Source organism: Eleutherodactylus coqui, chromosome 10 (assembly GCF_035609145.1).
Source record: "Eleutherodactylus coqui strain aEleCoq1 chromosome 10, aEleCoq1.hap1, whole genome shotgun sequence".
NCBI classification, from domain to species: Eukaryota; Metazoa; Chordata; class Amphibia; order Anura; family Eleutherodactylidae; genus Eleutherodactylus; species Eleutherodactylus coqui.
Window position 1 is genome coordinate 84,977,650 of NC_089846.1, and position 12,109 is coordinate 84,989,758.

A 12,109-nucleotide genomic window follows, 5' to 3' on the forward strand; every position below is an offset into this window, starting at 1 on the left:
TGCAGTAAAGATAGGTCAGGTCCTATATATCGCTGATGTCCTACTTTTTTAGGTGCGATTTTTTTTTTTTTTTTTTTTTTTTTTTTTTTTTTTAATTTTTTTTTGCGCCTTAAATTCCTTCATCTGAATGTTTCCATAGGAATCCATTGGTTCTAACAGTTGCAATGTTTTTGTGAGGCTAACTTAGCTGCACAAATTCCCTCGTGTGAACGAGCCCTAACTTATAGCTTGTCACCCTCCAGGTCAGCATACTAGTCCTGAAATCCTCTGTGCTGCTGAAGGAATCGTCTCCCTCCTATACTGTGACTAGTGTTAGGAAATTATAGTACTAGTGTTACTGGTGGCGCAATACGCCACACAGCTCTGCTACGTGCATGCCACACACACACACAGCTGTGGTACATGCCATGCGCCTGACAGACACAGCTTTGCTAGATATAACAAAAGCAAATCAGGTTGAGAAGCATCAAGTGGTAAAATTTAGAGATGAGCGAACGTACTCGTCCGAGCTTGATACTCGTTCGAGTATTAGCGTGTTCGAGATGCTCGTTACTCGTAACGAGTACCACGCGATGTTCGGGTTACTTTCACTTTCCTCTCTGAGATGTTAGCGCGCTTTTCTGGCCAATTGAAAGACAGGGAAGGCATTACAACTTCCCCCTGCGACGTTCAAGCCCTATACCACCCCCCTGCAGTGAGTGGCTGGGGAGATCAGGTGTCACCCGAGTATAAAAATCAGCCCCTCCCGCGGCTCGCCTCAGATGCGTTGTGAGATAGCTGAGGGACAGTGGTATCATGTTGGAGCTGCTGTAGGGAGAGTGTTAGGAGTTAGTGTAGGCTTCAAGAACCCCAACGGTCCTTCTTAAGGCCACATCTAACCGTGTGCAGTAGTGTGGAGGCTGCTTTTAGCAGTGTTGCACTTTTTTTTTTTTGGTATATCGGCCGTGCAGAGCATTGCGCCCTGCAGTAATAGTCCAGGGACAGAAGTGTGGAGGCAGGGAGAGTGTTAGGAGTTAGTGTAGGCTTCAAGAACCCCAACGGTCCTTCTTAGGGCCACATCTAACCGTGTGCAGTACTGTGGAGGCTGCTTTTAGCAGTGTTGCACTTTTTTTTTTTTTGGTATATCGGCCGTGCAGAGCATTGCGCCCTGCAGTAATACTCCAGGGATAGAATTGTGTAGGCAGGGCCAGAAGACATATATTATAGATTGAATATACGCAGTGGTCCTTTTGAAAAAAATATTTGGAAAAAATCTATTTGGCCTGCCTGTCACTGTGCTCAGTGTTCTGGGTCCGTGTCTGCTGGGGGTAGTATTTCTCCAAATAAATACGCAGCCAGCTAAGTGTTACAGCAGGCTTGCGCCTAATTATTTCCTGGCGTTCCGTAAGCGAACTCAGCCTCCAACCACAGGCCAATAAGCGGCACATTTAATTACAGTGTTGTGTTTCTGCATTCCTGGTAATACAGCATGCTGAGGGGTAGGGGTAGGCCTAGAGGACATGGGCGCGGCCGAGGACGCGGAGGCCCTAGTCCGGGTGTGGGCACAGGCCGAGCTCCTGATCCAGGTGTATCGCAGCCGACGGCTGCGGGATTAGGAGAGAGGCACGTTTCTGGCGTCCCCACATTCATAGCACATTTAATGGGTCCACGCGGTAGACCTTTATTAGAAAATGAGCAGTGTGAGCAGGTCCTGTCGTGGATGGCAGAAAGTGCTTCCAGCAACCTATCGTCCACCCAGAGTTCTGCGCCGTTCACTGCTGCAACTCAGAATCCTCTGGCTGCTGGTCCTCCTTCCTCCCAGCCTCCTCACTCCATGAAAATGAGACATTCTGAGGAGCGGGCAGACTCCCAGGAACTGTTCTCGGGCCCCTGCTCAGATTGGGCAGCAGTGGTTCCTCTCCCACCAGAGGAGTTTATCGTGACTGATGCCCAACCATTGGAAAGTTCCCGGGGTCCGGGGGATGAGGCTGGGGTCTTCCGGTAACTGTCTCAAGACCTTTCAGTGGGTGAGGAGGCCGATGACGATGAGACACAATTGTCTATCAGTGAGGTAGTAGAAAGGGCATTAAGTCCGAGGGAGGAGCGCACCGAGGATTCTGAGGAAGAGCAGCAGGACAATGAGGTGACTGACCCCACCTGGTTTGCTACGCCTACTGAGGACAGGTCTTCAGAGGGGGAGGCAAGGGCAGCAGCAGGGCAGGTTGCAAGAGGCAGTGCGGTGGCCAGGAGTAGAGGCAGGGCCAGACCGAATAATCCACCAACTGTTTCCCAAAGCGCCCCCTCGCGCCATGCCACCCTGCAGAGGCCGAGGTGCTCAAAGGTCTGGCAGTTTTTCACTGAGAGTGCAGACGACCGACGAACAGTGGTGTGCAACCTTTGTCGCACCAAGATCAGCCGGGGAGCCACCACCACCAGCATGCGCAGACATATGATGGCCAAGCACCCCACAAGGTGGGACGAAGGCCGTTCACCGACTCCGGTTTGCACCGCTGCCTCTCCCCCTATGCCCCAACCTGCCACTGAGATCCAACCCCCTCTGAGGACACAGGCACTACCGTCTCCTGGCCTGCACCCACACCCTCACCTCCGCTGTCCTCGGCCCCATCCAGCAATGTCTGTCAGCGCAGCGTCCAGCCGTCGCTAGCGCAAGTGTTTGAGCGCAAGCGCAAGTACGCCGCCACGCACCCGCACGCTCAAGCGTTAAACGTGCACGTAGCCAAATTTATCAGCCTGGAGATGCTGCCGTATAGGGTTGTGGAAACGGAGTCCTTCAAAAGTATGATGGCGGCGGCGGCCCCGCGCTACTCAGTTCCCAGTCGCCACTACTTTTCCCGATGTGCCGTCCCAGCCCTGCACGACCACATCTCCCGCAACATTGTACGCGCCCTCACCAACGCGGTTACTGCCAAGGTCCACTTAACAACGGACACGTGGACAAGCACAGGCGGGCAGGGCCACTATATCTCCCTGACGGCACATTGGGTGAATTTAGTGGAGGCTGGGACAGAGTCAGAGCCTGGGACCGCTCACGTCCTACCCACCCCCAGAATTGCGGGCCACAGCTCGGTGGTGGTATCTGCGGCAGTGTATGCTTCCTCCACTAAACCACCCTCCTCCTCCTCCTCCAACGCAACCTCTGTCTCGCAATCAAGATGTGTCAGCAGCATCACGTCGGCAGCAGTCGGTGTCGCGCGGCGTGGCAGCACAGCGGTGGGCAAGCGTCAGCAGGCCGTGCTGAAACTACTCAGCTTAGGAGATAGGAGGCACATGGCCCACGAACTGCTGCAGGGTCTGACAGAGCAGACCGACAGCTGGCTTGCGCCGCTGAGCCTCCAACCGGGCATGGTCGTGTGTGACAACGGCCGTAACCTGGTGGCGGCTTTGCAGCTCGGCAGCCTCATGCACGTGCCATGCCTGGCCCACGTCTTTAATTTGGTGGTTCAGCGCTTTCTGAAAAGCTACCCACGCTTGTCAGACCTGCTCGTAAAGGTGCGCCGGCTCTGCGCACATTTCCGCAAGTCCCACACGGACGCTGCCACCCTGCGCACCCTGCAACATCGGTTTAATCTGCCAGTGCACCGACTGCTGTGCGACGTGCCCACACGGTGGAACTCTACGCTCCACATGTTGGCCAGGCTCTATGAGCAGCGCAGAGCTATAGTGGAATACCAACTCCAACATGGGCGGCGCAGTGGGAGTCAGCCTCCTCAATTATTTTCAGAAGAGTGGGCCTGGTTGGCAGACATCTGCCAGGTCCTTCGAAACTTTGAGGAGTCTACCCAGGTGGTGAGCGGCGATGCTGCAATCATTAGCGTCACCATTCCTCTTTTATGCCTCTTGAGAAGTTCCCTGCAAAGCATAAAGGCAGACGCTTTGCACTCGGAAACAGAGGCGGGGGAAGACAGTATGTCGCTGGATAGTCAGAGCACCCTCCTGTCTATATCTCAGCGCGGTGAGGAGGAGGAGGAGGAGGAGGAGGAAGATGAGGAGGAGGGGGAAGACACAGCTTGGCCCACTGGTGAGGGTACACATGCTGCTGGCCTGTCATCCTTTCAGCGTGTATGGCCTGAGGAGGAGGAGGAGGAGGAGGAGGATCCTGAAAGTGATCTTCCTAGTGAGGACAGCCATTTGTTGCGTACAGGTACCCTGGCACACATGGCTGACTTCATGTTAGGATGCCTTTCTCGTGACCCTCGCGTTACACGCATTCTGGCCACTACGGATTACTGGGTGTACACACTGCTCGACCCACGGTATAAGGAGAACCTTTCCACTCTCATACCCGAAGAGGAAAGGGGTTCGAGAGTGTTGCTATACCACAGGACCCTGGCGGACAAACTGATGGTAAAATTCCCATACGACAGCGCTAGTGGCCGAAGGCGCAGTTCCGAGGGCCAGGTAGCAGGGGAGGCGCGGAGATCAGGCAGCATGTACAGCACAGGCAGGCCAACACTCTTTAAGGCCCTTGACAGCTTTATGGCTCCCCAGCAAGACTGTGTCACCGCTCCCCAGTCACGGCTGAGTCGGCGGGAGCACTGTAAAAGGATGGTGAGGGAGTACGTAGCCGATTGCACGACCGTCCTCCGTGACGCCTCTGCCCCCTACAACTACTGGGTGTCGAAGCTGGACACGTGGCCTGAACTCGCGCTGTATGCCCTGGAGGTGATTGCTTGTCCTGCGGCTAGCGTCTTGTCAGAGAGGGTGTTTAGTGCGGCTGGGGAATCATCACAGATAAGCGTACCCGCCTGTCAACCGACAGTGCCGACAGGCTAACACTCATCAAGATGAACAAAGCCTGGATTTCCCCAGACTTCTCTTCTCCACCAGCAGACAGCAGCGATACCTAAGCAATAGGTAGGCTGCACCCGCGGATGGAAGCATCGTTCTGTATCCCCATCAAAAACGGGGACGTTTTCGCTTCATCAATCTGTGTATAATATTCCTCCTCCTCCTCCTGCTCCTCCTCCTGAAACCTCACATAATCACGCCGAACGGGCAATTTTTCTTAGGCCCACAAGGCTCAGTCATATAATTTTTCTAAACAATTTTTATACGTTTCAATGCTCATTAAAGCGTTGATACTTTCACCTCCATCAATTTTTATTTTAACTGTGCTGCCTCCTGGCCTAGTTACCAATTAAGCCACATTAACCAAAGCGATTAATGGTTTTCACCTGCCCTCTTGGTTGGCCATGGCCAATTTTTCTGATGTACATTAGTACTGTTGATACAGCAATTTTTGTGGGCCCTCGCCTACAGTGTAATCAAATGAATTTTTAGCCCACCTGCATTACAGCTGACGTTACATCCGCTGTGTTGGGCAATGCAATGGGATATTTTTATGTACCGCCGGTGGGTTCCAGGGAGCCACCCATGCTGTGGGTCCACAGGGAGTTGTAACTACATGTGTCCACTTCTAAAGAACCCCAGTCTGACTGGGGCATGCAGTGTGGGCCGAAGCCCACCTGCATTAAACATGACATTACTACCTCAGCTGTGTTGGGCAATGCAATGGGATATATTTATGTACCGCCGGTGGCTTCCTGGCACCCACCCATGCTGTGGGTCCACAGGGAGTTGTAAATGCATCTGTTTCCACTTCTAAAGAACCCCAGTCTGACTGGGGCATGCAGTGTGGGCCGAAGCCCACCTGCATTAAACATGACATTACTACCTCAGCTGTGATGGGCAATGCAATGGGATATTTTTATGTACCGCCGGTGGGTTCCAGGGAGCCACCCATGCTGTGGGTGCACACGGAATTCCCATTGCGGAGTTGTACCTGCCTGTGACTATATATAAAAAAACGCGGTCTGACTGGGGCATGCAGACACCTTGACAGAATGAATAGTGTGTGGCACATAGGTTCCCCATTGCTATGCCCACGTGTGCAGCTCCAGATGGAGGTGGCACAGGATTGGATTTCTCATTGCTTCTGTACAGCATTGTGGGCTATCGCCCCGCCCCTTTTAAAGAGGGTCGCTGCCTAGCCGTGCCAACCCTCTGCAGTGTGTGCCTGCTTTTCCTGTGGCAGACGCACTTATAAATAGACATGAGGGTGGCATGGCATGAGGGCAGCTGAAGGCTGGGCAGGGACAGTTTGGTGTGCGCTGTGGACACTGGGTCGTGGGGGGGGGGGATTTGGCAGCATGTAACCCAGGAGAAGTGGCAGCGGAGTGTCATGCAGGCAGTGATTGTGCTTTATTGGAGTTAGTGTGGTGCTTAGCTAAGGTATGCATTGCTAATGAGGGCTTTTCAGATGTTAAAGTTGTTGGGGGGGGCACTTTTGCTGCTATTGTGGCTTAATAGTGGGACCTGGGAACTTGAGATGCAGCCCAACATGTAGCCCCTCGCCTGCCCTATCCGTTTCTGTGTCGTTCCCATCACTTTCTTGAATTGCCCCGATTTTCACAAATGAAAACCTTAGCGAGCATCGGCGATATACAAAAATGCTCGAGTCGCCCATTGACTTCAATGGGGTTCGTTACTCAAAACGAACCCTCGAGCATCGCGAAAAATTCGTCTCGAGTAACGAGCACCCGAGCATTTTGGTGCTCGCTCATCTCTAGTAAAATTCCAACGCATCAATTAAGATGCTTCTTTATTCATCCATAACGATAAAAGGTGAACAAGCCACGTATTGACCCTGTCACAGAAAATTGATAGACATGAATTACTATGCAAGTGGGTGACCGGGCAATGGGGGTCTTTCCATTTGTAATACCACAGCGTGCTTCCATAATAATATGGTGTTGTCTCCCAATCATCCCTGATTTGGGGCATTGTCCCACCTTCTAGAGAGGCAGGAGACGCGTCCAGTAGGGCAACCGGTCACAGAGTAAAATGATAGACTATACTCTTTTGGCTCCTCCCACCACCCGATTCCCTGGTTACTTCACGGTCACATCTTTGTAATTTGTCATTCAAGAGTTTGGAAAAGCTGTGTGCAGACCACCATAACTATGTCACCCAACTGTCCCAAATTCAGTGGAACAGTCCCAGATTTTGGGGGATGTCCCAGGAAGCCGGAGAAATACCCCTTAACCAGAAATAGAGAAAAATAAAAAACAGCCTACACTTACCCCTATTGTTCGCCCCACAACTCTGATCCCACATTCATTTACAGGTAGTATGACCAGGTACCATCAAGCATGTGACTGCTGCGGCCAATACCTGGCGTCAACTGAACCAATGCCAAGGCTAGGGGCTGACTGCAGTGAGTACATGATCATGCTACCTGGAAGGGAGTGGGAGAGCACAGCAGCACGGGGAGCAAAAGGCTTGAATTCAGTCATTATTACCATGCGGGACATGCAGGGGCATTATTAAGGTGGGAAATATTACTCAGTAGGTGCATGCTTAGGCACTATTACTGTGAGAAGTCACTGAGGGGCACTATTACTGTAAGGGGACACAAAGGGTGTGGCTTAGCATAAAAGGGATGTGTACAAATGTAAAAAATCAAGTTGAGAGGTATATCAGTACAGCATACCCATCGTAGTGCCATACAGTGAGCCCATAGTGCTACATGATGCCCAAATAACACTGATGTTAAAGTTTTCAACACTCCTGAGCAATATAAATCAGATGTGACATCACACATATCAGAGGGACAAATAGAGTCCCTGCAGGAGGAAGACTCCACTGAACAGCGCCACATAAGCTTCCTGAATCATGTCTATGTGAATATAATATGGGAGTTTACTGCAGTCAATGGAGAAGTAGATAATGGACATGGGGTCCACCTCCTAGGAATGGTTCATGCCACTACCCCCACCCATCCTGCTACATGCCCTCATGACATATACTGGTGGAAATTAAACGTGCTTCCCCTAGATGGAATTGTAGGAATTTCATGAAACCTGGTAGATCTGTACAGAGTCACCCAGGGTAAATGACAGCAAATGGGAAGGAATCAGACCATTTATTTCTGTTGGGTGCAGGTGTCAGTAAGAAGTGTGCCCACCATGAGCCCTGGTACAGGTATCAGTAAGAAGTGAGCCAACTATGAGTCCCCGTATAGGTGTCAGTAAGAAGTGAGCCAACCATGAGCTCCCATATAGGTGTCAGTAAGAAGTGAGCCAACCATGAGCTCCCATATAGGTGTCAGTAAGAAGTGTGCCCACCATGAGCCCTGGTACAGGTGTCAGTAAGAAGTGAGCCAACCATGAGCTCCTGTATAGGTGACAGTAAGATGTGTGCCCACCATGGGCCCTGGTACAGGTGTGAGTAAGAAGTGAGCCAACCATGAACCCCATATAGGTGTCAGTAAGAAGTGTGCCCACCATGAACACCTACCTATACAATCTTGGATCCTTGCAGGCATTGAATCAATAAGTGTTTTGATATCTTGTTGGGGTCTCTCCAATGCCAGCATAACTTGTACAGTCAGTTGTTGGACAGTTTCTGGTGAGTGGCCATGTGATGTAATGTACCTACCCACGTCATTTCAGACATTGCTCTAATGGTTATAAATCTGGGGACCGCGTGAGCAAATCCATGCTTGAGACACCTTGCAGGGCGTGTCTTGTGATGGCTGCAGTATGTAGATGTACATTATCCTGTTGGAAGATACCATTCTGGATGGTGGCCATGAAGGGTATGACAACAGGGTGTACCACATTGTGCCTTCAACAACCACCATTGCGCTCCACTGAGTAACCGCTCTCTGTGCTGACGTTGCACTATAGCCGGTCCGGCGGGAGATTTCACAATATGACACCCCCATTTCATGCCAATTATCCAACCTCTGGCAAAGTCAGATATTTGGATATGTGGAGTTCATACTCTCAGATTTGGCGCCCCTGGTTACCAACTATGTGTGGACAGTAAAGGATGTTCTTACATAACACACTTTACATCTTATAAACTAAGACAATGTAGCATTTTGCATAGTAAAGGGCCCAATAATTAGCATATTAATATATGGACCTCATCCTAATACTAATTATTACATACTGTTCATACGGAGAGACGTTCACCAAGTATCATATACTTTCTGCAGTTCTGTCTGGGTGTCAAACTTTCACTTTCAAGCAGTGTGGTCATCCCTCTCCCGAGAAGAGAATAAGTATGTGACCCCCCTGACTGGCCTCCTTCTCCTTTGATTGACTTGTGGAGAACGCTGCACAGCTTCCCATCACCATTGGTGGCCCCAGTCAGACCTGGGCCCCATGTTTATGGGCCTCTCCCTCTAACGAGGTCCTATTCCCTCAGCCTATTACCAGGCAGGACATGGTCCACACTCGGCAGGATATCTCGTGCTTCTAATGACCTCGCGAAGCAGCAGAAAACATTTGATTTGTAATATAAAAGTCCTCGGCGGTTTTTATTACCGCAGTCGAAATTGCATTTGAAAATGGCTCCATAAAACAATATTGTCTCCCATTATTATTCCTGTGTTTCTCCCCTTTGTCTCCCCGCAGGTCTACGATGTTGAATACAAATTCTTCAACGACGGACAGAAGACAACAGTCTTGATGGAGATTGATCCACGGAACAAAATTGAAACTTTTCGGATGGAGAACGGTACAGACAACGCGGTGGAGATCCACGACTTTAAACACGTGCGTCCGGCTCATTTTCTTACCATAGATTTTCTCTACCTATAAAGACTTAAATAATTACCTGAGCTGCTTAGAAAAATGTGCCGGCGATGCAAATGGTCTTAAAGTTGACTTTTGCAGACACTTTAACGACATAAGTTACGATTAGATTTCTCATCCCGTTTTCTTGTTTTATTGATGAAGAACAAATTCCGCGTTGATACGGCGCAAAATCTCCAAGCAGCAAATATTTCACCTAACGAGACATAAAGATCTGCCGAAAAATGAGGCGGCGTATAATAATCGCTGTATAATATGTGGCCGTTACCTTATTGATACATTGTGTCGTTTGGTTTGGAAGGGTTCGATAGTAAACGCTTTACAGCAGCTGCGAAGAATTGTAGCAGGGAGTTAACCAGTTGTGCCGCGGGCATTGGCGTACCCAACCTAAAGGGGGACCGCGCCAGGGATAATAGGGGGCCCGGGCAGGAAAGTGACTATAAGGACTTATTAACATGGGCGTGTTTGTGCGCACAATACACAGAAGATAGAATCCATTGTTCTTTTTTGCACCTGCATTTTTTGTGACCTGCTCTATTTTTGTTCGCATTTGTGAACCAAAGATCCCCATGAGAGTCTATAAGGGTGCACAAATGCGCAGATGTGTACATGCAGGTCTGCACAAACACCGACACTTAATCTGGCTTAAAAGCCATTTAAATCAGGGTGGGGTGATTCCACCACCCAAGTCAACGAGAGGCGCCCGCACAAATGCCTGCACACAAAGAAGACTCCTTCACTGTGCAAATGCATTACGCAGGAGCGAGCGCTTTTGTGCAATGCAAGAGAAAGAATCTACACTGAAAAATACAGCGCAGATGCCGCTGTGTGAATATACGAGGATGGCTTCACCCGGCCGAAAACCTCGCACGAGATTTGTGCGTCGCGAGAAAACAATGGGTGACACTCCGAGATCCTCTGCTAAGCTGTCAGCCTCACCAGAGGATTGCTACTTCCCCAAAGTTATGCAAAGTTGTTTTAACTCAAAAGTGCCTCTCATCCTCTGGGAAATTGTATGTTGGCGAGCGCGATATCTAGCAGAGTTTCATTCCTGATATCGCACTCACCTTGTGACATTTGCCTAAGACCCCGTTCACATGGCAATATCCACTACAGAATTTTCTGTAGGAATTGCAGCAAAAAAGCATCTATCTGCCTCAGTTTGTGGCATAGATCTGCGCACGGATGTAGCCTATCAATCAGCGAGATCTGCACGGGAAATTCCTATGCAGAAACACGTGTTTCCACGTAAAATCACAAAGCAGGAACGCACAGAATTTCGGAGACAGATTTTGCCCATTGACAAGGATAAATCCACATGTGGTCCGCACCTAAAACTGGGGCAGAAAGCTGTAGATTTTTTGCATGACGCTAAATATTGTATTTGTGACGAGGCGCATTGTCTTCATGTAAGTATGGCCGACCATTCCTGGAGTATTACCACATCTTCAGCAGCACACTATTGTCAAGAATGTCAGGGTCACCTCCATGTTCATGGTTCTCGTCACTACAACCAATGGACTGAGACCATGCAACGTAAAACATCCCTAGACAATAACGGAACCTCCGCTGTACTTAACTGTTGGCACAACACGCTCTGGCAGAAGGCGTTCCTCTGACTCTTCCACCCCCAGGTACACCCATCTGATGTGAAGATGGAATAGCGTGATTCATCACACCATAGAAAATTCTTCCATTGCTCAACTGTCCAATAACAAAGCTTCTTGCACAACTGTAGACGGGCATATCGCCAGACATTTGTAGGATGAATGGAGGGAAATACCACTTAAAGTGTATCACACGTTAGTATAAAGTATGCCACAGAGTATTCGGTGTCATTGGGGCCAAAGGAGGCTCCGTTGAATATTAACATATGAAAAAAATACCACTTTTGATAGCCGTACAACGGGACAAAACGAAATCATCTATCTCTATGGGATTTCCGTGGTTTTGTTTTCGCTGGCTCTTTACTCAGCCGTGATTCGTTTGGCCGGAAGAATTATAGGACCTGCCTTATCTTCCTTGCATGTAGTGAATACCAGGCAGGGCAGCCACTGACTTCTGGCCTCTTTCTTCCAACTCCTGCACTCCAGCGTGGGCTTTGTACTAAGAAACCTCCCTCATTCAGGCACAGCTATGCTCCGTCCTGCGAGTGTAGTTGTGCCTACAGCTATGTGAATAAGCCCTTAGGCTCGGTTTCCACAGTGTATTTATTTCACATTTTTTTTCAGATTTTTCTTGCAGTTTTGTTGCATTAAAACTACGAGCTTCATATGTAAAAACTGCTATAGAGCTGTAAAGAAAATGAAAACGTCATGTGAGGAAACTGCTAAGTCAGTCCCCTATAGGCCATGTACACACGGTGGTTCCAGGATCCTACACGCAATCTATGTGGAATCCATGCCGATTCTGCATAAAATCTGAATTCCGCATCCAGACGTGTCCTATTAACTTGTATAAGAATCTACATTGTGAGGAAAAAGAAGCAACGCCATTCTTTGATG

General features: G+C 49.6%; 1 protein-coding gene across 1 annotated transcript in view; it reads left to right on the plus strand.

Annotated features, from left to right (window-relative positions):
• The window catches only part of TNMD (tenomodulin), an 81,162-nt gene that overhangs the window by 22,368 nt on the left and 46,685 nt on the right, over positions 1–12,109 (plus strand). The window contains exon 3 of the mRNA XM_066581433.1: positions 9,426–9,566. Coding sequence (XP_066437530.1) covers positions 9,426–9,566 — 141 coding nt within the window. The remainder of the gene's footprint in view (positions 1–9,425; positions 9,567–12,109) is intronic.